Genomic DNA, 25,247 nt, shown 5'->3' with positions numbered 1-25,247 from the left:
GAAATAAGGAAGAAAACAATTACTGTTGGTGCCAATTTCTGATTTTACATGTGTTTCATGTAAATTTCATTCCTTACCTCAAAAATAAAGTGGTAGGACTAGAAAAGGTTTAGGGAAAGCTCATCTAAAACCTTGGACTTCTGTAGTGAAGACTCCTCAGCCTTGAGGAGAATACTGAGGAGGCCTCAAAGGAAAAGGTTTAAAAAAGACCTGAAATCATGTGACATGGAGAAAGGAAATAGAAGTAAATGGTCTTGTTAGGGTTTTCTGCTTGTTTTTTCAAACACAAGAACTAGAAGGTGTGGAAGGAAGACAGTGAGAGCTGAGCTATTCAGCAAAATAAGGTGGTCATTCTCACTGTCTGCTTCCTGCCCAGAATATTGTGCATAAAAATATTTAGATAGTTTCACGACAAGAACCAGATATATTAACAGGAGACTTAACAGGAGAGTTAATGGCTCTAAATAAAGTGTGTGAGATCCAGGTTAGAGGTAGAAAGTATTCCACTGAAGTGTCAGTATATTTTTATGACATTTTGGAGAATACGAAGGAATACCTGCTTTGGGCCAGTGATGGGAGACAGGACCTTGATCTAGATCAATATTTGATCTGAATACAGTTTATATTGTAATATAAATCATTTGCAGCCCATGAGAACCTGAACTGGTAGTGACTGTTCATAAAGTCGTACAAGAACTATTGGTTGCTTCAAGTGCCTTTGAACTGTCTTCCAGAAGTGATTGATTTCCTCTGTGCCAGACATTTATCCTCAGAGATAGTCTCTCACTCACATCCTTAAGTCTTAGTGATGCGTGTAAGGCCTGTCAGCCAAGTAAAATTTCTAGCACAAATTCTTAAATGTTACTGATACGATAAAAATTCTGTTTTTATAGCTATAGAGTTAACACCTGTTAACACCTGTTGCTGCTTCTTTTTATAGAGAGGTGGTTATGTTGGAACAAAGCTGTTCAAACACAGTATCTTCCTTCCTCCCTCTGATTGTCTTGCTGTAAGAGTATTTAAGCTGCCATGAGTGCCTACAAAATGCTATAGCTTCCCTTTAGCATGCTGCTTCTGTCTGTGTTTAAAGAAATTTCCTGTGCACTGTAGAGCTAAAATTGTCTGCTTAAGAGAATTCTGCAAGAGAGCTTTGGGATATTTATTCTGCTGTGAACATTCTAAAGCATCTCTTTTCTGTTTGAAAAGCATAGCATTGTCATAAATTCTTAGGCTATTTCTTTCTCTGGAAAAATCCTTTTTATTATAGCAATAGTTCTCAGATTTACAGCTTACAGTGAGATGTCCTGTAATGTTATTTCTTGAGAAGAGGAAAATTGGACATGTGCTTATCTTTTGAATGTTTCCTCCCTGAAGTCTCCTGATGCCTATCAACAATAGGTTGAACAGAAACACTTGTTCTTCACACTTCATCGTGTATTTCGTATTCTCTCAGCATCTGTTGCTAGAAAAACACTTTTCTCAAAACATAGAGTTTAGTTTTGAGTAAATACCGTTGTTAATAGCATGGGATAAATAGTTGGCATTTCCCTGGGAAATTCCTTTGGATTTAGAGTGTTCATCTATTACACACAGAAATTATTTCCATGAAAAAGACATTTTCAAAGAACTGTTATGGATGATTTTCTTTATTTGAAGAGTCTATTTAGTCACTTATTAAAGAAAATTGAAGTACTTAATGTGTGACATTGGAATTGTGGAAAAGTTGTGGTTAAATGATTAACTTTTTAAAATCTATATTGATTACTTTTCTGGTTTTGTTTTGGTTTCCTTGTATCCTCAGATAGAAGAGAGATACCTGCAGGTTTGGACCACAGCCTAGCTGATGCGTCTAAACCAGCCATTGTACTGGACCCAGTAACAAATAAGGAAGTATGTGTAGGTGAGTTGATGGATGTGACTTCCTGAATTATGTAGACTTATAAGAAAAAAAAAAATGTTCATGCCACATTGAGCATAAAAAGATGAGGTTTTGAAATATCATTGCTCTTCTGGAGAAAGTTCTGAGGGAGACACAAGAAGTGTTCTGATTTTTCAGCTAAATATTCAGTCTAGCTTTTGGAGATGTTGCACTGAAACAATATGTATGGCACTGAGCATGTAACAAGAATAATTATGTGGTAGCACTAATGTTAATCTCCTGGACATTTTTTGTAGATTGTATAAACACTGCAAGCAGTCACACTTACTTCTTCAAAGATGAAGCAGTAGAAATATACAAAAATTTGAATACATCTCTTTTTGCAACTGGTAGATTGATTCTGAAACCATATAAAGAAAAAGGGCACCAGTTTGTCCACATGGATACAATAGTAAGTGTGCTTTTTAAAACTTTTTATAAAATAGATTTTGTAAACAGAAGATCTCTTGGGGCTGTTGGAAGTAACATGAAGTTGAGAGGTTCCCCCACCCCCAAAACAAACAAACAATAATGAATTGTTTGCTGAAGGCACTTTACATGCACATTGTCCTGCTTTGTTTTGTATTAAATCTGTATGTCCATGTGCTCCTAATTTCTAGATCTTGCAGGCAAGATAGAAATACCGGAAAAATAAAACAGGACCCCATCCCCCTTTTGAGTTGTGCATCTTATTTTTCATCAGTATGGGGAAAAGGGATTGCAGCTCTGCTGGTCAATTTGGGGGTTTGTCTTTGTTACGTGTATGCAAGTGTTATCTTAGATACCTTTCTTTAATGTTGCTAACCTTAAAACCCTTTGGCTTTCATTAAGGCTTTCTATATTATCCGTGGCAAAGTTATTGTAACATTACATAAGACATCGTATTACCTGACTGCAGGAGACTGCTTCTATGTTCCAGCAGGTGAGTGCACGTGTCTGAAACCCATTCACTGGGAGGTGCAGGAGACTAAATTGGCATGCTAAGAACCAAAACCAGACAGAATGGTTGAATAGAGAATGGGACAGTACAGGGTGATGAAGAATGGAATGTGACACAACACTGGACATGGGTTGATGATCTAATGGTTGAATGCAGGGGTACACATACCGCTTGTTTATGTGAGTTGGCATCAAAGTTTTGATGACACTACCAAGTTCTAAGAGTAAATTTCTCTTGTTATTCTGGTTCTGTTGCTAGCTGTAATGTTAAGGAAACATCACAGACAGCCTAATGTTACTAGTAATTAATATAATTATTTCCGTCACCATATGCTTGCTGCTTTTTTCCGATGTTAAATTATGAAAATCCGTTTAGATCAGTTTACCATAGCACCAAAGCACCATTTTGTGCTTTGTACTTATATATAGAAGGTTCAAACTACCTTGTTTAATAGGTTGTAAATTCATATGTTTTTTTGACTTTAAAGACCTGATTTTGTCCTTCTGATATAAAAGTGGCATGAATTCCATATAGGAGGCTGTTCATCAGTGGATTAACGCACTGGTCCGGAGATTTCATAGTAGTGTTAAAGCAGGCTGTTCATGAAGCTCTAGAGAGCTTTTATACAGCTTTCTTGTGGACAGGCTTATATTTAGAAAATGATGAATTAGCCCTTTTTTTCTCTGTTAACTTTTCAGCACAGTGTCCTGACTGAACAATCATTGCTCAATTAAAGCTTGGTGCTTTAAAGCTGCCTTTTGGCGTTTCAATCTTAAAAATCTAGTGAGTCTGCAGAGACAGTTTTGTCATTTGCTTTTTAGGAAAGCAGATTATATAAAATGCTGAAAGTTTTGTATGACCATAAGGATCTACACTTCATTCTTCCCTGCTTCCTGATGGCCAGTCTCAGTATGGCTGGATGGGCAATGCAGTGTTTGTGGCAGGTGATCCCTGTAATTCATTGTGTGGCTGTATGTGAGTGTGAGGATTCATGGCTCATTCCCAATGCTCAGGACCTATGAGATAATTCTATTTTGTGGTCATGCTAGTATGCAAATCTCAGGTGAAGATCTGCAGATAAGTTTCCATGTGCAGTTTTTATTGAAAATTTCTAAAGGAATAAATTAAAGTAAATTCGGTCACCTTAAAGTTTTATTGTGTGTTTTGAGAGCTGAGAGCTCATGCCTGTTACATTCTTCTTTGTAAAAATCTTCTAAGTGAAAATCAAAGTAGATGACACTAGCTGTATTCCTTGTCATCTCTTTGAAATGCACTAACCTGCGTGTAAGAGTGGCATCCTAGACTAAAAGCTAATATTCCTTCTGTTAAAATATATAAAATAAAACTATACTTGGCTGAAGACAAGACAGAACTTCAAAAATTGCCAGCGGCTCCTAAGGAAAACTTCCTCTGTTTTTATTTGTAGGAAATGGATATAACATACGTAATCTTCTGAATGAAGAAAGTGTTCTTCTCTTCACACAACTCAAAGACAGGTGAAGAACTTTCTGCAAAGTTTGCTTAAATACTTGTCAATTTTTTTAATGTTCTGTACAGAAATGTTTGAGTCTGCCCACCCTAACATTACAACTGAATACAGAGCAGCTGAATCAACGTAAGAAGAGTTGAGGAAAAAAACCCAGAAGAACATTGGTAATTTGCTGTCAAACTGAAATGACATAGTGAAGGGCCTTACTCTGCATCAGTTACTGTTCTTGTGCCATCCAGTGACAGAAAGATAAAAGTATGAAATGTGTGGGTATATTTGTTGTTCCAAATTGTATCAATATGCTTAATCTCCCTAAAGATGCTTAGCACTTGAAAAAATGTTGGCATCTTCAGCTAACGTCTGATAGATAGTCTTAACTGCCTGGTACAACCTGCTTAGAATAATCTCTGTTTAAATGACAAACCTGCTGTTTGCATTCCAGTAATTGTTGTCTAGGAGATGGGCTGCTGCAAGGCTGCTGTGCTGGGGTCCAGCTGCCTTCTCATATGTTAACGACAGGCACCCCTTCCTTGTCTGGCAGCTGGATGATTAGTGCCTCCAATCTGAATAGGAAAATAGGAGCTCTTAAGTAGGAGCTTATCAGTTGTGTCTTTTGTGTGGAAGCTATGGCCTGATTAGCTCTGAACATTGTTGATAGCTTTATTTTGTGTAACAGTGATAGGTCATTGCCAAATGTATTACTTTAATATCTCCTTTTGATTTGCTTGCTGTGTTCCTGGATAATAATGAGGACCTTTGGGAAAGCTGTAATTATACTGTATACTCCAGAAGCAAAGTCTAGACAGCAGATGGTATACATAGCATTTGTCTCCCAAACTCTTCAAGGTTCCTTCTGGCTGAAGATAAGGATAAACTACAGCTATTCTTGTGTGCTGCTTTCTCTCTCTGGTCATTGCTATCCTTGAAGAGAAAGAGATAAGGAAAATTGAATTGGAATTGTGAACTTCTAAGGACTTGAGGATGGAACACTAACCTTGTAACCAATCTTGGCCATGATCTTTATGCAAAATCTAGAGTATTCATTAAAGTAGGAAAGAGGAATTGGCTTTTAGCTGTCAGCTAACTTCCTGTGTCTGTGAAAGGGCTTGGACACCAAGATTACCATGCCTCTGTGAAAGATCCTTTGGACTGGGGAATTTGAGCTAATACTTTCTGTCATTCTCTTTCAAGCAGTAGTTCCTATGGTTAGTGCATATATAGACTGACAGTGGATATACTTGGTAGAAGTTGTGCGCTGTCTTTTCATTCATGGCTAAGTCACGCTTAGCTCTGAGAAGATGAAACAGGAACATGCCTGTTGCCATTTAGTTCTGTCTTGAAACAAACTATTTTCAGTCAGAGTTCAGACTACACAGAAAGTATTTTTTTTTCCAGCCTCAACTTTTTGTAAGCAGTTTAAGAGTTAAAAAGGAAAAAAGTCATTTAGTTATTAGATAAAAATTTGATGTTGGCAGCTTTTCTAAAATTTGGGCTTGGGTTTGTCTCTTCAAGGTCAGTAAGATTCAAATAATGTCCTTCCTGAGCTGGAGCCATACCAGCTACCAGATGGGCACACATGCTGTCTCACTGCTTGAGGGGATCCCACCCACTAAAACGTTTAGTTTTTAAGTCTTTCAACTCCTCAGGCCTGCAGAGATCTGGAACTTTGCCACTTGGAAAAAGTACAGGGCTAGGATTAAACCAAAGACTCTGCTTCTAACATAAGCAGGTCTCCTAGTGGTCAGGCCATGGATGTGATGTCTCTGATCCCAGCAGCAAAGTGGTTCCAGTTGAAAATCAGAACAAGAAAAATTTTCAGTTGTGTTAATGGCCAGGGAGTTCTGAACAAAAATACCTTGCAAATTCTTTTTTGTGTTACCTGTCTGCAGATTGGGTAGCAGAAGGATGGATACTTAAGGGATTAGTGTAGGTAACTTATGTGGATGGACTACAGAGCTCCTGGTCATAAAGGAGAGTGTGGTTGGATGGTGTGGTAGAGCTCAGTAGACTGCTGCTTGCCAGAGATATGTTTTCATTTGGTGGGATGGGATGACAAGTGATGACATGACTCATGTCATATCAGGCACTGATGTGTCTTTGCCCACTGCAACTTGGCAGCAAGATTATGAGTGGGTTTTCTTTTGGGTCAAGAGAAATAAGTCCTTCAGAATGCTTTCTTAAGCAGAATTAATATGTGCAAACCTTTTCCTGACACAGACTGGAAAGTGCAGCTGTTCAAATGCAGGTTTCAGGTTAGCATACCTGTTTGTGTTTTCATGATTCTGTGGCTGGGAGTGCCAAGAGAACAGGGCAGATTTGGTAAAGTATGTCACTTTTTAGACTGGATGGTTTTGTTTGTCTCTGACTGGTTGGTTTCTTGAGAGAAATGTCTTGTGTACATTTTGTAGCTGGAATACATCTGAATATGTTTGTGGTTTACTTAAGAAGCAGTCTCAAGTTTGCCAAGGGATGTTTCCTGGACTATTGCTCTGGTTTAGCAGCAATTCTAGTATTTGTCAGTAGATGGGGCTCCAAGTATAGGTCTTAGTCCTTTGCTGGCCTCTGCTCATTAGGGTCTGGTTTTTGGAATGCAGGAAGAACAGTGTGTTACAGGTGGAGATAAATTTAGTTGAATTCTCTTGCAAGATGTAAGTCAGTTGCTATTCACAGTAGGACTTAACTACTGAACGTAGCTAAGTTCATTCAGTTACGTGGATGTTTTACTTGTTGCAGCCACTTGCACAAAATTGTTCTTTAAAACATTAGTGCACAGCAGGACCTGGATTGTTCACTGTTGGTCTGGATTGAATTTCAAATTTTTTTCTTCAACTTGGCCCTTGTTAGAAATTTGCTGCTGTGTCATTAGCCTAAAGATAGTGTGAGGAGGTACAGGAGAATGTTCTGAGTGCCAGGACTCCTATGGCTGCTGAGTTGTGCAGTGTATCAATCAATAATCAATTGATAGTCAGAAGCAGCAGCTGATGTTTCACCTCTGACTGGTCTTGTTTTGGTTCCTGCTTTCTACATTTTTGTATACAGCAGGCCAAATAGGATATTGCAAAGAAATAAGCCTTTTCTGAAATGTGAGATGTTAGTGTTCTTCCTGCATATGTGTGTTTCTTTTTGCCAGCCTGTTTTCTGCTCTGCTGAGTAGTCTCACTTCCACTGGCTACTGTGGTTTAGCCAGGTGTTTGTGGAGCTAGGCTGAAGTTGGTTAGCCAGTGTTACCCATTGTGAAGTTGGGATCTTTGTCTTGAAAGACATATGGCCTTTTCTGTTGTCTGTGAGATACACTTACTGTTCCTAGAGGATACATACTGATATCCTAGTCAATATCCCTGATTCAGTATTTTTATTAAATAATAAAATAATAAATGAATTATTGAATTATTAACTATTATTAATATTATTTATTATAATAAATATTCATGGGTTTTTATCAACAGTAATTGAGAGAGCTGGAAACAAAAGCCCAGTCACATATTTCAGCTCCATGTTTATAATAGGTTCATGTGTTCTATAGAAGGTACTATGGTAACATCCAGGAACTTGTTTTAAGAAGCTTAACTGAGAAGTAATGCCACAACAAAAAGTTAAGAGTTTTGAAAGCTTTGGCTCCCTTCAAAAAATTATAGGTTAGTAGGTTTTACAAATCTATCTTTTTGTAGTTTCATTTGATTAAAAAGCTGTTCCTGTTTTACTAAACAAAGCTTTTTGAAGCTTAAATTAGCAGAAGAATGATTGCAGAACAGTCAGATGTGTATGCACATCCTTATTTGTACAACTCTGTAAACATAAAATAGGAGACTGTGAGCTGAGTAATTACAGACAAAATAAACAAGACCAATAAAACAAACTGTTGAGGTACATATACAGCTTCTTCTATTTTTCAAGTGCACAACTAAATTGGTTATCTGCAGATGATTTAAAATTAACGTTTGGGGAATGCAATAAACCAAAATAACTATTTCCTCATTTCATAACCGCTGAAAAGGCATTTCAACATGAATATTTCTTGTATTTTCACTACTCTATAGACTCTGCATGATATCTTTTGTAATACAGGATTTACTTTAAGAGGTGATTGATTGCAGGTGATACATCTAACTGAAGAGCATGGACCATGACTCTTTAATGGTATTGACAGCTGTTGTAATTGAATATCTTAGTTTTTCCAAGCTGATACATTTCCTTGGCAGAATCCTGTTACTTCACACATGTTCACAAATATAGTCAGAAGAGATCTCAAAGGCAAACATTTTGGGTTGCATAGATGAGCTTTAGTTAGGATTTGACAACCAAAGCGAGTCCCCAGTTCTAAGATGAAAACATGGTTGATCATCATTCAGAACAGTAGGCTGCAGATTATTAGGAAATGAATATGTTAAAAGGTTTGCCTGCAGAGCTGCTCTATGTTTTTAAGCCCACTCACAAAGCTCCAGTTCTGATCTGCTTCATTTAAGTTTCTGTGCCCAAGTAAAGGTACAACACAGAAGGTTGTAAAATCACAGGTAATTTGCACTCCTGTAGTCCTGTTTGGAGCACAAGAACAATAGTGATTGAAACAAGGAGCTGGAAGAAACAAAGTGTTTACTTTGTCAGCCTGACTGCTGAGATGCAAGTCTGAAAGTGTTCACAGAAAAAATATTAATGTCTAGGATAAGGTTTTTTTCTCTTTGCAACTTGATAGGTAAGGACTTTGAAATTTGAAAACTGAAGAATTCCAGTACTCTTGACAAATATTTAGGAAGTTTATTAAATGGGTATGATAGTTAACACACATTATTTAATTTACCTTATTATATATTTTCATTGTGATGGTGTTTAAAGATGCCTTCTCCTGTGTTTTCAGTAACAATATCTGAAATGAGAATTGATCAAGATGGCAAATGCATGGTAATGGTGTCTTTATTGGCTGTTGTGCGAGGGTGTCTTCTGGAGTCAACATGCCATAAAGAGGGAGGGGAAAGGAGTGATATGAGAGGTGTAAACATAATTAAGAGCTCTATATTAGTGCTCAAAGGTGTTACAAACTGACTGGTCTAGGTTACGAAAAGCATTTTCAATGAAGCTCAATAACTTTGAGAAGATTGACACGGGGAAGGTTTTCTGGTGTTGGTGCCACAAGGACACAGTTGTCTCTGCTGGTAACCAAACTCCTGGTTTGGGATTCTAGTAGTGATCTGATCACTTGCATTTAAGAGCATTATGTCATCTTATCTAAAACTACAGAGTTCAGCTAATGAGCATGATGTATAATCCACTGAAGAAGAGGCCTGAATTTAATGAATTTTACCCTTTCTTTATGTTAGCAACACTTTTGTGTTGTAGTACAGTGGGGGTAATTACAAGAATTGAAAGTTAATTACAAAAAAGGTTTTTTTTCAAACACTATCTGAACTTGAAATTTTATTGCTGACAAAGAGGGGGCTCCCCTAGGATGCAGTAGCCTATACACTGAAGAAACGGAGTGCTTCTCCTATATTTCAGTTAGTGCCAAGTGAGCTCTGAGGCTAATTAATCAAAACAAATTCACAATTAAGCCCAGGAAGGAAGACTAATTAAGTAGACAGTTAAGAAAAGTGCTGAAGAAGGGAGCAACCTTAAGGGGAAAGTATGAGACTCCCAGTACTGGCCCATGAAGGACAATTAAGTGATAATTGCAGAGGCCTTTTTGCATCCAGCAAATGCTGTCTGCCTTTTATTATGGCTGATTTTCTTAGTAGAAGCAGACAGTTGCCTGATGAGCAACTAAACTTTACTATGCACTCTTAAGGTAATTCACAGGTAAAGCAGAGAGGTTGCTACAGCTATAAATTAGAACACAGCTCCCAGACTTGAACAGTATTTTAGACAATGAAGAAGCCCCATTGTGTTTTAAAGACAATCTAACTTTAAATGTTTGCTTTATTTCCCTCTTCATTTTGTGGCACACTGAGTCCACATTAGCATCCTGTTTAACCTTTCAAATAAATTATACTGAGTGAACTATCAGAATTTTGAATAGCTTCATTTTGTTCTGTTACTCACCCCACTGAAGTTCACAGAATCATTACCTTGTCATGAAATGGCTTCTGCTGCTTAAGTCCTTGTATTGGGTTTGTTTAGCCAGGTTTTGATAGTGGTGGGAGGTGGTTACTGGGATGGCTTCTGTGGGAAGCCAGTAGCAGCTCCCCTGTGTCTGACAGAGCCAATGCCAGACAGGTCCAGTGCCAACCTGCCACTGGCCAAGGCTGAGCCCATCAGAGTTGGTGGTAACTATTCTGTGGTAACATTTAAGAATGGAAAAATGTGTGTGCAGAAGTAATTATTGCCGGAAGAGAGAGGAATGGGGATATGTGAGAGAAACAGCTCTGCCCACACCCAGGTCAGTGCAGAAGGAGCAGGAACAAGGTCCTCCAGGCACTGGAGCTGAGATTCCCTGCAGCCTGTGACAGTAATGGGTGAGTGATCTCTCCCTGTCCTCATCTCAACCCAGGAGATGGTTCCTTATATTTTCTCTCTCCTGTCCAGCTGAGCGAGGAGAGTGATAGAATGGCTGTGGTGGCCACCTGGCATCTAGCCAGGGTCAGCCCACAGTCCTGCACTCATGCTGCATGATATATTTGTGGGTTTTGGTGGGAAAAAAAAGAGGAGGAACCTACAACAGTAGTATTGTTTTTACTGAAAATATTTTAAATTTTCTTCTGAAGAACCTTTTAAGTTAGCAAAGCTATCTCTGATGAGGTGCAAGCCCCAGATTTCCTGCATCTCTCCTTGCTCATTTCTGTTGAACTGTGATGGTAATGAAGTACAAAACCTTTCTTAATTTATTTGACTTAGCATGGGCTAATAACTTGAGTTTCCTTTTTTTCCCCTCTCATATACAGAACTTTAATTATTGCAGAAATTACAATGGAGAGGTCTCCTTAAGTATTTATTGAAATGTTGATAGTAATTTACTTTTCTTCATGAAATTCCATGTGAACATTCTGCTACTGTCATGTACTGTGTCTTTATATGTGAGTTGGCAGTTGTCTTCTTGAAGTATCTGTCCAAGGTGCACTTTTGTCTCTTTTTTTTCTTCCTTCTCTTGGAACAGGCTGCAGGATGAAGCGTTCACCTGCTGCTATTCCATCTCAGCTGTTCCATCAAGTTTCAATCTGCTCCTTCATTTTTTGTCTTGCTGCCTAAACTAATTTCCTGCCCTATTTGGATGTATTTTCCTTACCAAAGGTTTCTTTTCTGTCTTTTTGCCACTTGCAAGATTGAATGAATCATTTTTTAGCTCAGTTCCAGGTGTTTGAATTATTTCAGAGGTGTTCTTGTGCCTGAAGGTTCCTTTGCTACCTCTCCTGTAAGTTTTGTACAGGGCCTGGCATAGCTCCCAATTTTCACCCTCAGAAGTGATGCAAAGCATTTTTTGGCCTCTGTTCTTTGGAAGACTTCTGTGTAGTTTTAATCCCAAGAAGGTTGGCTTAGGATGTCACTGGCAAGGTGTTTGTTATTGTCATCATCTGCCACTTTCCTGGCTGCAGAAGCAGAATTGAGATTGCTTCAGGCCCACTTGGTTGCCCTTGAACCTCATCCATCTGTTGAGGCTGGCTCTGCAGTGCTGGGAGAATCCATCCCAGCACCATTCCCTGTGGCTAAACTTACCCTGGAGCACTGTAACATTGTGCTTTTTGCTCCTCTTAGAGCACTAATTCAGTGTGCTGGTGACTTCTTTTGCCTTGGCACAATCTTGATGTGTGTCTGCCATCACTTAGGCACAATGCCATACCCTGATTTTGTATTGGCAGGGCTAGTCCAGGCATTCACCTGCTCTTACATCTTCATTCCTCTTGCCTGTGGGAATGCTGCCTGGCACCAGCTGGTTTTGGCACAGAGGTGTGCCCACTGCTGCACATGTGGGTGTGGATCTCTCATGTGCCCTATCACATCCGGTTGCTGCTTGACTTTCCTGGTAAATTCCAGGAGAAAGTAACGTTCCTGGTTTTTAGTGTTTCTGCGATGTCTAAGTAGTCTAGACTAAAAGAGTTGTGAAGGTTGAGTGGCCCCTCAGCCTCGGGTTCATACATTTCCCTTGGAGATGGAGCTGAGACCTGGACAAGCACATGTGATATACTCTTCCATGTGAAACAGTTCTTTCCACAAAGTTCAGATCCCATCGTCTCTGTTTTACCATTCTTCATGCCCTGGGTGGGAGTGTGTATTTGCAAAGCACATCAGAGTGTTGGTGTACACACTCGGCATCCTCGTTCTTACTGCTGTGGTTACTGCAGAGAGGTATAGAAGAGGTGCAGAAGAGATCAGGAAACAGAAGCTTGTATGAGGGGAAGGAGCTTATCTAAATCCAGGGCAGCTGGCTCTTGATGGTCATGCTTGAGCAGAAGTGTTGGATCAAATGACTTCCAGAGTCATTTGGATCTCTGACCTCAGACATCCTGTGAAGTTGCAACCTGTACTATGGAAGTTGCTCTTTTATAAGTTTAGTTCACACTTTTATTGGGAAAGCCCTTGTTTCTGTACCCCTTGTGTGGAGAGCAGTCTTTTCCATGTCACACAGCTGCCCACCGGTATTGCCACCAAGAGTATGGGGTGTGCCTGGGCGCCAGCCACTGCCGAACAGCCACTGCCATCCCTTTCTCCACAAAAGGACAGCATGTGCACATTAAGTAGAGTCACAAGTGCCAGCTTTAACCTCGCCTTTCTGGTCTTGGCTCTGAGGAGCCCATCCACAGCAGACACATATCTGGGTTTGATGACAAGCCCACTGCTCAGTTTGGGTGAATTAGCTAACAATTTTTTGCACATACACCCCAAAACATTTTACTGTATTTGGATAGTGGCTTACTGGTTTCACTTGCAAGTCTTAACATCAGTCTTTATTCTCTGCATGGGCTTTAAACTAGTTGAAAATTTAGCGTCTTGTTTAGTCCAGGCTATCAAATGTCTGCTTTTCCCATGTAACTCTACATGTGGAGTAGCAGTCCTCAGCTGTCACTTTATGTGGAGAATTGCATCAGGTATTATTCTCTCAGCAAGCATTTTAGTCCCTGATTATTTTCCCTACTGTCAGCAGCTTTTTGTGACCTTTGGAACTGCGGACCAGAGATTGTGAACCATTTGTGTAAACCTGAGTTAAAGGGAATTAAAATACACACAAGATCTTTATAAAAATAACATGAAACTTATATGCACATTAACTTCTGAGGCCTCTTAGTCCTTCATAAGATATATTTCATATTTGAAATAGCTTAAGAAAATACCCAGAGAGCAAGTGTCAGTGCCACAACCAGGTGTGGCTTTGACAGCTCCAGATTTTGCACAGATGAGCACATTTGTCAGAGACCACTATTAGTTAAATTAAATTAGGCTAATGTGCTCTTTTGAGCATAATTGAAATGATACTAATGTTTTTATTGATTTGCCACTGGAGTAGGTGAATGCTCAGATGCCCTTGCTGCTGTGAGTACAATTTGCAGTTGTTCCACTTTACTGTCTAGTAACTCCCCAATATTATGGCACAGAAAGGCCTATTTTTAACTGTGTTAATTTGAACTAATTGCTGGTTTTTTTTATAATTTAGAGAAACAAGAAATACGTTGTTGGACGCCTCTTCCCCATAACTTTACCTGCAAATTGAAGATCATCTAATGCAGAGGAGTTCTAAAGAATATTGAACATTTTCATCTGACACCCCAGTTTTAAGGGCATGTTGTTTCATTGATCTTAAAGATCTTTCTTCAGTGTAAATGGTACATACATAGTTTGTTATGAGTTTTCTTTTGTATCAATAAATATTAAGTAAAGCAAATCAGTTTTGATTTATTTGTTTTAAAATAATTTTAGAATAAATTTTCTAGCATTCCACGTGATTTTAAAAATGCAAGTAATTACATGAGTTTGACTTGTAAATACTTATTAATAAATACCTGAGTTATCTTGAGTGGCTTCAAAGATGTCATGAACTGAAATGTTTCACTGTTTCTTTGGAGTTGTTGAAACATTCAAAGGCAGTTTGAAAGTAAAATAGTTTTCGAAGGATAGAGTCATAGAATCGTAAGGTTAGAAAGGACCTTTAAGACAATCCAGCTCAACTATTAACCCAGTCCTTCCAAGTCCATCACTAAACCATGTCCCTAAGTGCCACGTCTTTCAAATACTTCCAGGAAGTGATGCCACTTCCCTGGGCAGCCTGTTTCAGTGCCTGACCACCCTTTCAGTGAAGAAACTTTTCCTGATATCCAGTGTAAACCACCCCTGGTGTAACTTGAGGTCATTTGCTCTCATCCTGTTACTTGGGAGAAGAGACCAACACTCACCTGGCTACAGCCTCCTTCCAGGTGGTTGTAGAGAGTGAGAAGGTCACCCCTGAGCTCTTGGCCTTGTTGAAGCTCAGATGTGAATGGAGGTGAGATTTGAAAACCACTGTTCCTAGCTGACAGTGGCTTTGGTTGCAGTTTGAATTGCATTTTGAATCCCTGCTGTTCCTGCCAAACTTACACAGAAACTTCTGGTTGGAATGGTGCAGAATTCTTTTGGTTTTCAAGTAAATCATAATCAGAGCTACATTCTGCTGCAGCATGTGATCATTCAGGGCTCTTCATATTTGGTATGTGATGACTTACACACTACTCCACATTTTCTACAAAATTTTCAAGGTGTTTCCATTTAGCTGGAGATGGTACATGCTGAGAACAGATCTTGCCTAGTCAAATAAAATAGAAACACCTCCTGTCCCTTCAAGGAAAATATGATCCATTGGTTTTTCATTTGCCAGGAGCATCAGTTTTTAATGTTTTTATCTCCTGGGAATATCAGTCTGCATAGATCTATTATTAATTCCACAGCAACGAGCTCATTTTCTCAAAACTCCTTACAGTGGGTAGTAAAAATAGGTCTCCCCAGGAATTATTTAATATCCAAATTGAACTGAAGAGTCCTATGCATAGTGCTGGGTGGCTGTTGTTGGGTTTCTTTTTGGTAGTGGTGGTTGGTTGTTTTTTCCTAAAGCATCTTTGCCTCATCTGAAGTCACTGTTTTCTATGAAAAGGTGAGTATTGTAGGTTGTCTAGCATTTAAAACTCAGGAGTCTGGATGAGTATTAAAAATAATTCTGGAACCAAGTCAATTTTTGGTGGTGAAAGGGTGAGGAAAAATACTCCTGAATAGCAGCATACTGTGCTATGAATGTTAGTATATTGTTGTATAAGCTTTGCAGAGAAGCGTTCAAGAGAGGTGTTCCACTCCTGGAAGGTTATGGAAGCTCTGTTTATAACATTCATTCCCATCAGCTATGCCCCAGGAGCCGTGGTGAGCATTGTGCTGGCAAGAGCTGTGCTGGAGGAGCAGCATTTCCAGCTGCAGCTCTCATGGTTCTTGAAGCCCTGTCTCAGTTCCAGTAAGTATTTATCATTCACTGAAGGAGCAGAGAACCTGGCTCTACAGCTCAGCCTCCTGGGGCCGCTTCTGAGCACCTGGGTGGGCCCATACCCATCCACAGTGCCTGTGTCCCTGGGCTGTGCAGGTTGGGAAGGGGAGGGTGGTGCTGGTGTTTTCCAGAGAGCCCAGACCTGGAGCAGCCTGAGGACTGTTCTGCTCAGTAGATGTATAGGTCACTGTAGGATCCCTCCAGCCAGGACCTGGGTCTTGAGTCTCTCCTCGCCCTGACTCGCACAGACAGGGCTCTTTTACTTGTGGTTTGACATGAGGAAAGAGGAATGGTTACTGCTTATCTTTGCAGTGTTTAGGAGATACTCTCATTCAGAGCAGTCTCCCAGTTTCTTGTTAATTGTCTCAAACCAATGCATCAAACAGAAGCAGCAATAACCATATAGATCATGTGCTGCATTTTGATAGTCAAGAGGATTGTTTTTTACCTGTCCTAACCTGGAAGAATCAGAACATTTGCCCTTCCTATGCCAGTTAGACTTAACCATAACTTCACAGAAGGAGGGCAGTTCCAGTAAAACCTGCACAGCGACCCAATATTAACTTCTTGGAAGCAAGGACCTTTTTTGTCTGTTTCATGGATGTATTGTTTGCAGTTTGTTGTATCCCTGGAAGGTCACAGTTTGAGGAGCTATAAGGAGTGATAAACAGGGAAGGTGCACAGTTCATGGGGACACATTAGAAGATGAGGCTGGATTTTTTTTGCATGTGAAAAAATTCAACTTAAATCTTTTTATCTTAGAGAACAGAAAGCAAAGTGCAGGTCTTAAAAATTACCCCAGTCATTCATCCTTTGCCACTGCACAGCAGGAGGAGGTAGGATATCCTGTGGCTCATACCAAGCAAAGGTGCTGGTGTTTATACAGTAGCCCAGTTTTGGGCATGGCATGTGCCACAAGCCACAGAGTCACTGCTTGGGGATTGCCAAGCCAGTTCTGAGCTTGTGTGTTTACTTGTGCAGTGACACTTGGTGGGCATAAAGGCACATGCTTGTATTGGGGAGCAGCCATGGAAGCTTCATGATGTTCAGTGGTGGTGGAAGAGATTAAAAATCACATTTATTACATGTCTTTGGCAGCTCAATGTTGGTTTTACCATTTGAGTCTCTTGTGTATTTTCAGTATCTTGAGTTAAACAGTTTCTCTCCTGTAGGAAGCCTCTTGGTCACGCTGGTATGTGGTCTGCTGGTGCACATCTGTGACTGCTTTCTCATGGGATTCAGCTGTTACTAAATAAAGATTTTCATTCCTTTGCCAATAAGCAGGTTTAGCTTGTCCGTTAAAGATAGTGTGATTCTGATTTTGATTTTTTTCTTCTGTTTTCAGCTGAGTGTTATCCATGTGCATGTTTAACTGAAAGACTGTATATCAAGTCAGTGCCAAATATTTTGTGGCCTAAGGAATTAAGATGAAAGTGATTGAGGTGCAGACAGTTCTCCTGGCTGCTTCTCTTCACACTGAGGAGAGCTTTCCTGTGCCACAATAGCCTTGCTTTGCTTCAGGCAGTGCCCCAGCCTGGTGTAGCTCTGCCACACAGCACTCCTGCTGCCCTTGTGTCTGCTTTCTACTGCTCTGAGATGCCAGTCTGTGCAAGAGGCAGAGAGAAGCCCATTTCCAGCTCAGCCTGATTGTATTTAATATTTTTTCTTTTGGTTTTTTTTTTTTTTTCTTTCCTCATGAAGGAAGTAAATAGAACTAACCAGCAGGATTTACAGATGGGAGTTCAGCCAGTGCTGAGGATTCATGGTTGTGAAGTCCTGTGCTTGATTATTTTACATTTATGTCATTAAAATCAGGCTACTTTAGGTTACTCTGCTTAATGTTGCAGAAAAAAAGGCACTTGGACCAGCACTGAGCCAAGGATACTTAAAGAGAAGGTAGCCTGGTAGTTTCCCTGCTGCTGGTTGCATTTCTCCCTCACAGGCACACAAGTTAGTGGGTATGAATGCTTCTGAACTCACAAGAAGTATTGAAGTGGTGCCTTTTGGATGTTAGTCCTTTCTCTTCTCTCCTTGAAGGGAATGCAACCATATTGACCAAAACAAATGAGTCAGAAGATTGCATGTGGCTTTCAAAAATGGGTATTTTTTTCAGATTTTTCTGTAGTTCACATCACCTTGCCACCTTGTCCTGAATTAATGAATGAATGCTGTGTTGTTTTGGCATGGAGTTTGTTTGCACTTTTTTTGTCAGTTCAGCCTCCAAAGAAACTTCTAATAGCAACTCTCTGTAACCTTGGCAAGCACAGAAACTGCTAAAATGAATGCAGGGGCAAGTGGACACAAAACCCAGTCAAAATACGCTGAAAGTAAGTTTTGAAGAAGTTTTTTCTTATGTTTGAGAATGCCTGTTGCTCTTTTCCTTTTTCCTGTGTTCTGTGGCTCCCAAGGGCCAAGCATCTGCAGAGGGTCAAAGATACATCCTGGGAGCTGGCAGCAGGACAGTGCCTCTGCTGAAGGCCAGCCAAGCAGCCTGCTCCACATGGAGAGTGGAGGTTCCATCTGCCTTCCACCATCTCCAGACTGCTGTTTCCCAGGGAGCAAATCTTGCTGCGTTGCCCTGGGCTCCAGAAGGCAGGCGTTGGAGGAGGGAGGAAACCGAGCCAAGCTTATGGAGTTGTTGGAGGGATGCAGAGAGATTGCCCTCAGCCAGAGGAGGATGGCACCCTCCAGCACCAGCACCCCTGCACAGGTATCTGCACAGTTCTGCTGGGGGCACTGTTTGCTTTTTCAGCTGGCCCTGATTTTGAGGGTTCTGCTCTGCCCAAAAAGATGCCTTGCACCTGTCTGTTACTGAGTAGCTCTGCACTGAGCCTTCTCCCCTCCTCACCTTCTCAGAGGTTTATTCCTGTGATCCTGCATAGTGCTTTTTTGATTATTGTTTGTATTTTTAATGAGTTGGGGAGAGGTGTGATCTTGTTTATATCCATGGAAACTGGAGCTATGGGTTTTGAGTCAATAAATTTATACCTAGGCAGGACTGCTGTTGCAGTCACTGCCTGCTGCATACAGGCATATGTTTTCATTTTGAGAGCCTGTGTTTACTGAAGACAGCAGTTGAAATCCTGGTTTAGATTGTTCTTTACAGCCAAACTGCTGTGGTCTGAATGCTGCAAGAGTTAACTTCCAGTGGAGCACATACAGTGATATCAAGCTTCTACCCCAAATGTAACAAACTTAGTGCCTCTGCAGGTGAAATTTTATTTCTTTTGTGGCAGACAACTTAGAAGCTCACTAGAATGGGAACATCTGTAGGAAAAAAGTAATATTTAACTCAATCTCTTCCCTGAATGATAGCAGAACCAAGACTCTGTATGTACCTGATGCAGAATAGTAATCCTTTTTCATCACATGCCTTGCATTCCTTCACCAGGTATGTATTCAAGCTCTGTGTGGGCAGTGGTGTATTTGTCTGTGCTCTGTAAATGAAGTTTTGTGATCACAAGACATAGCTTCTGTTTTCCACTAGAGGCCAATGAAGCTCAGGACAAGGCTGCTGCAAGGCTTTCAGGGAAAACCCCAATTTTTTTTTTTCCTTCCAGACCTGTTGCTGAACAGTGGTATTGACATGATTATTTCCTTTTAGAAATGGTTCTCCCTCTAACGAAATGGAATTCAGTTGCTGTCTTCCTCCCAGCATTTTGTTCCCAAAACCTTCAGAAAGTTACAGAATTGGAATCTTGATTTGCTGATACATGTTCCTTCCACATTTCCAATTCCTAGCTGTTAACTATGTAGCAACCTCCATGAAATAATGCTGCACATCCAGAGGCAATGGAAACAGTGAGTAATGCCGGTGCTTGGGGCTTTTAAGAGTTTCAGGAAATAGTACATCTTGAGCTACTACATTTTACTGGGGAGCTTCCTAAATTTTGTGTTTACAGCTGACAGAGCCGATGACATCCCATTCCAGCTGAGGCACAGGGTCCTGTCCTGACCCTGACATCATTCTGCCTGAGTGCCTTTGCCTCCTGACTCCTCAGGTCATATCTCAGTCCTAAGTAATAACACTGGTCTTTTACAAAGTTTTTAAGAGGTCAAGAACAGCAAAAGTCCTCAAATATGAGGCTGGTGGTACCAGCTCCATGTCACAGACAGAAGAAGCCATCTGGGATATTGTTTCTTTGCCTGGGAGCTACCCCACATTTTCTGTCTCAAGTAAATGAAGAATAATGCTGCCTAATATGTTGGTTAAAGCCAGAAATGTTTACAGTAAGACAAAAGCACTGCTTGTGGCATGAACTTGGAAGATGGTTTAGGATCTTTCTGCCTCGCAGGGATGTCATGTGGGTGGCACATATGTGTGAGCCCCTCTGGATGCCACACTACTCGTTTGCCACACTGTGCTTTGGCTGCTGATCCTCAACCTGTGAGATTTCTCTGGGGGTTGTAGGAAACCTGACTTTAGAGGGAATTTGGCTTCTCCTTTGGAAAGATACACTGCTATGAATATGCTGCTATGGTAGGAAACAAAACTAAGGTGGGATTGCAGCTCAGAGGGTTGCCTGAGCCAGGTCTAATCATGTGGTGGCATGGCTTAATGCAGCCCTTTGAGCTAGAGCACACCCATGGCCCCCCGCAAGATTTATCAGCATCTGCAAGCCCCTGACCCAACCTATGAGGCAGAAGGGCTCTGCTGCAGCCTTTCTGTGGTTAGAGAGGGGAGGTCAAGCCCAGGTGAATGCTGCATGAGACAGGCTGTGTAACCCATGAGGTGTCTCCTCCAACTTCATTCATCTGCTGTCTGCAAAGGATTTCCTAATGTGGCAGGATGGGCTGCTTTGAAGTTTAGACCACAGAATATGGTAGCTGGCTCTTCCAGAATAAATGGTGTTTGCAGTATTGCACTGTTTGCTAGGCAGGGGCCTCTGGAAACCGCCTCTGAGTTGCCAGTGGCTTCAGCGAATATTGAACACCTTACTGTCAACTGCAGAAAGCTGATTTATTACTATTATTTACTCCTCATTAGCACTGATGTAACACAGCAGGGAATCGAGAGCAGCAGCAGCTTCCTGGCCATTATCTGATGCTGCTGATGGCCGTGTGTGTGCCGTGCTATGGTGTTATGTTTGTGCAGGACCTGACATCAGGGGGAGGCAGCAGCTGGCAAAAATGGGGAAAAAAGGAAGAAAAGGGAATCTAGCTTAGCTTTATTTATCCCCTGGTGCAAGTAGTGTCAGAAACACTTTTACAGTGTATCACATAAATTGAAAAATAAGTAGGAAGTGAGACTGACACATCAGCTTTCAGTCTAAAAGAGTCTACAGCTATTTTTGCAAAATGAGCAGTTTTGTATATTACCGGTCACACATGGTGTTTAATTTCCCTTGTTTTCCTGCTGTGCATCTTCTCTTTCCCTCATAGGTGGATGTCAAATTAAGTGTCACTGGGAATCAATGTTAAATGCTCAGTGCAGGTTTTAGAATAGAATTACAGAATCTTTAAGTTTGGAAAAGACCTCCGAGATCATTGATGGTCATAGACCTAGCAAACAGTGCACCTATCCAAGCCACGACCAGCCAGGAGATTGCTGTGGGAAACAGTGTCCAAGATTTTACTTTAAGTCTAGGTAGACAACATCCACAGCTTTTCCCTCATCCACTAGTCAGGTCAGCTGGTCACAAAAGGAGATCATGTTGACCAAGCAGGACCTGCCTCTCATAACCCCGTGCTGACTGGGCCTGATCTCCTGATTGTCCTGTCTGTGCTGCATGATGGCACTCAAGGCGATGTCTGAAAACCTCCCCAGCACTGAGATCAGGCTGACACACCTGTAGTTCCCAGAATCCTCCTTCTTGCCCTTCTTGCAGTTGGGTGTCTCCTTTGTTCACCTGCTGTCAGCTGGGGCCTCCCTGATTAACCAGGACAGCAGTTAAATGATGGGAAGTTGTTTGGTGAGCCACTTTGTGTTCAGATGTACCTGAAAGATTAGGACCTTATGACACAAGGTGCTGTGCAAACAAAAACCCTAGAATCTCTATTCTACTGTGTTTATATTCTAACTGATAAGGGGAAAATAATTATAAGTGTAATTTTTCAAGGGTTTGTACACCCCTTGAAACAGTGGAGCCACCCTTATAAACCAAGTTAATATTAATAATTCTTCATTTTCTGAAGAATGGTATTACAGGTGACTGCCTTTCTATAACTGAAACACTGTAAAGCAGAAATGTAAGACAAAAATGTGAGCCCTCAGTTTCTTGGTGGAGTTTCAAGACAAGCACATCTCTCTGCTGAGGTTTGCCACATCAGAAATGTTCACAAGAGAAAAGGGGCTTGGGGCATTTTCTTAGCTTTAATTCCAAGGTGCCATTTCCCTTGGCAAGTGACAGTACCTTCCTGCCCAGATGTAAAATGGGCAGTTTGGAAACTTTTACTTTAGCAGCAGTGGAGGAAGAGCCTTGGCTAAGTACGAGTCCGACAGATGCTGAGCAGAGGCAGTGACTCTTGCATCATCTGTGATGCACAAATGGGGGATACTTTTAATGCTTCTTAATATGTTAGATCAGAGGAATGTTCAGCCCTGTTTTCTTGGTGCAGGTATTAATTCTAGAGGTTGATTGTGTCCAGGGAATATGTTCCTGCTCCTTACAGCACAGGCTGACTTTGGGTGGAGCTGGCAGCCCTCTGGCCGTGCTCAGGTTATGGCACATGGGGGGTGGCAGTTCTGTGTTTGGCCCAGGCAGGGATGCTGGCATCTATCCTCAGTTGCCATTCAACTCAAGCCAACAACTGCATCAGGGTGCACTTCAAGCTGCTCTGACTGGGAAAAGTACTATTAGATCAGTGCATGTAGTATTTTATACTAAGCCTTTTATGCCATCCCCAATATCACAAGTCAGCGGGATGCTTACGAATGAGCAGGAATGTTTGATCTGGGCCTGTAATTTTGTTAACCGTTTCTCCTTATATTAATTTACATTTGGGTGATTCTGTGAGAAACTATAGCAGAATTTAATAACACTAATATTAAAAAACCAATATCAGGTCTGCATATTTCAATCTGATTAGTAGTTTTTCTCCTGATTAAATTATGCATTTTTAATGCAAGCCCTTCATTTGTCTGCAATAACATGGCACTGTAACCCTCTGTGTAAAGCGAGCACCATTCAGTGCCCTTTTTGCTCCTGCTGGTCCTGGATGCAAATTTCCTTGTTTCTCAGTAATCTTTTCTCTGTATCCATCATAGCACTTGCCATTGCTTGCCTAGAATAAAAGGTCATTGTAAATCCTGATTACTCTTGAAAGTTGCTCACACATTTATTTCTTAGACTTGATATATTTCATCCTCTTGCACGTGGGAAATAGATTTAATCAAAAATGAGAATTTGTCTGGGAGAAACAGATTCTTTTTCTTTGTGTGTTTTTTTTTTTCTCCCCATATAAAATGGCTTTAATAAATATACAACTCCCCCGAATTTAAACTGTTTTTCCTTTTAGTTTAGAGAGGTGACGTAGAATAGTTATTCTTTTTCAAAATCATTCCTTTAACTTTTTTTTTTTTTTTTCCAGGGGATACAGACAAGAATTTACTCTTTATCTCACTGTAACATTTCAGTGCTTCTCCAAAGCCAACCCCACCAAAGTGTGGTTAAAACGATAATGAGAGAGCTCAGGATCACATTGCAATCAACAGCAAAAGGAGTGTCGGGTTCAGTGATACCAGGACATGGTGCTGCTGGGATTATTTGGTAAGTACATCTCGTTCCTGATGCCCTCAAGGTCTATTTGGTATAAATTTTTTTGTACATTTTTTTTGTGGGAGGTTGATTGCAAATTTTGCCTTTTCTGTGTAAAGATACATAGATGGCACTTTCACCCAGTTCACCTCTTTGTGGCTATCTCAACAAAACCCTACATTGATCTGGAGAGCTGTGAAAAAGGGACATCTGTGGCCTCAGAACCAATCTGACCTGCTTTTTTCTTAATTTTTAAATTGTCTTAAAACTTTTTCTTTAATTTTGCTATCTACCAGGAGGCAGCAGTTGCTACTACCCTCATGTTTTTTACTACCTTGTGTCTGCACAGGAATAAGCCAGCATGATGAGCATCAGCTACCATTTTTGTTTTAAAAAACTTATAAGGTAATGCTATTCTCACAATGTAGTCTGACTATAATTTTCTGAACACCAGGCAAAGTGCTGGGCTGTGAACTTAAACCCAAAGAGAGAGAAAAAAAAAAAAAAGAAAATTATGTTCCACTAGAAGATTCACAGCCAGCTTTAGCGTTATAATAATTTGATATCCTTTTTACCACGGATCCGTGATTTGTTTGCTTTTCCAAGCAGGACTGTTTCCCCACCTCTTTTCCCTTATATTCTCTCATATTCATGTTTATCAGTTACACACAGAAATAAAACTGTTTTATGGTGAATACCCTCATTAATGTGCTTTAAACACTGTTGACTTTAAAATGATCCACTCCAAAGCTCCAAAGGCATTTTCGAGATTAAAAGTATCATTCCCCTTTTAGCACAAACAATGTGGAGGCACCAGGTAGAAGGCAGAGATAGGGGAAAACCATTTCCAAAGCTGAAAGGGATTCAGGAGATTTAGCTACAGCCTATCCGGCTTAAAATAAAGTTACAGCCCTGTCCTTTCCCGTGGCTCATGTGTCTGACAGCAGACGTCATTAAAGCCGTAGAGAGAGGCATCGCTACTTGTTCTGAATCGCTGAAACTCGACGACTGAGAAAATAATGCCAACTAATGCATCCCCTCCGGGGCTCAGTCCTTTAGTGGATTTTTTTTTTTTTTTAATTTTTTTTTTTTTTTTGCCTCCATTTGGGCAGGGAATACTGTGAAAGGGAAGCTGTACATCAGGAGATGTCTCTGGGTACTGGATATACATCCTGTCAAAATTTAGACCTTGCTCTTGCTCTGAGGATTCAGGTAGTTTTCTGAAGGCACTAAGTGTCATTTAAGCTTTCAGATGTTTTAAATCAACTTCCCAACATATGCTAGCATGGTCTCCTACTCCTTCACCTGCAATGAACCTTAAACCTAGATTTGTACATGGATATACCTGAACTGCCTTTGCTTTCACATTCATTTTCCCTCTTATTAAAAAACCAAAAAGGCAAATTATTCACTTTGATGTCAGACTACATTTGGGAACTTCCATACTCAGCCCAACTTGGTTGCATAGAAGTCTCCCTTCTTTTTGTGTTTGTGGAAGAACTTGGCTCGTGGTCCTTTCTGCAAGCCAGAGCTCTAGGCTCCCCAAAAGTCACCTCTGCTTCTCTACAGTTGGAATTCAGGTGCCCATGAAAGCCATTCTATCATTCCTCTCCTCAGCTAGACAGGGGAGAAGAAATAGATGAAAAGCCTGATGTGTTGAGATGAGGACAGTGAGAGATCCACTCAGCAATTACCATCGCAAGCAAAACAGATGTAATTTGGAGAAAAATTTAACATTACCAATGAAATCAGAGTAGGATAATGAAAATAAAAACTAAATCTTGAAA

The 25,247-nt window shown here is 40.6% G+C and overlaps 1 protein-coding gene across 7 annotated transcripts in view; it reads left to right on the top strand.

The window, feature by feature from the left end:
* The window catches only part of CENPC (centromere protein C), a 28,331-nt gene extending 14,185 nt beyond the window's left edge, over positions 1 to 14,146 (top strand). For 2 of the 7 annotated variants that reach the window (XM_086891600.1, XM_086891602.1), the window contains exons 15-20: positions 1,802 to 1,900; positions 2,176 to 2,330; positions 2,750 to 2,840; positions 4,285 to 4,354; positions 10,715 to 10,790; positions 13,919 to 14,146. In XM_086891600.1, coding sequence (XP_086747726.1) covers positions 1,802 to 1,900; positions 2,176 to 2,330; positions 2,750 to 2,840; positions 4,285 to 4,354; positions 10,715 to 10,781 — 482 coding nt within the window. In that variant the 3' untranslated portion in view covers positions 10,782 to 10,790; positions 13,919 to 14,146. Of the gene's footprint in view, positions 1 to 1,801; positions 1,901 to 2,175; positions 2,331 to 2,749; positions 2,841 to 4,284; positions 4,385 to 10,648; positions 10,791 to 13,918 lie in introns of those variants that run through there. The other 5 variants (XM_086891598.1, XM_086891601.1, XM_086891597.1 and 2 more) reach the window with 3 other exon arrangements.
* The last annotated feature ends 11,101 nt before the right edge of the window (positions 14,147 to 25,247 follow it).

This window comes from Cyanistes caeruleus, chromosome 5 (assembly GCF_971803275.1).
Source record: "Cyanistes caeruleus chromosome 5, bCyaCae1.hap1.1, whole genome shotgun sequence".
Lineage (NCBI taxonomy): Eukaryota > Metazoa > Chordata > Aves > Passeriformes > Paridae > Cyanistes > Cyanistes caeruleus.
This window is presented reverse-complemented; position numbering and strand designations above follow the sequence as displayed.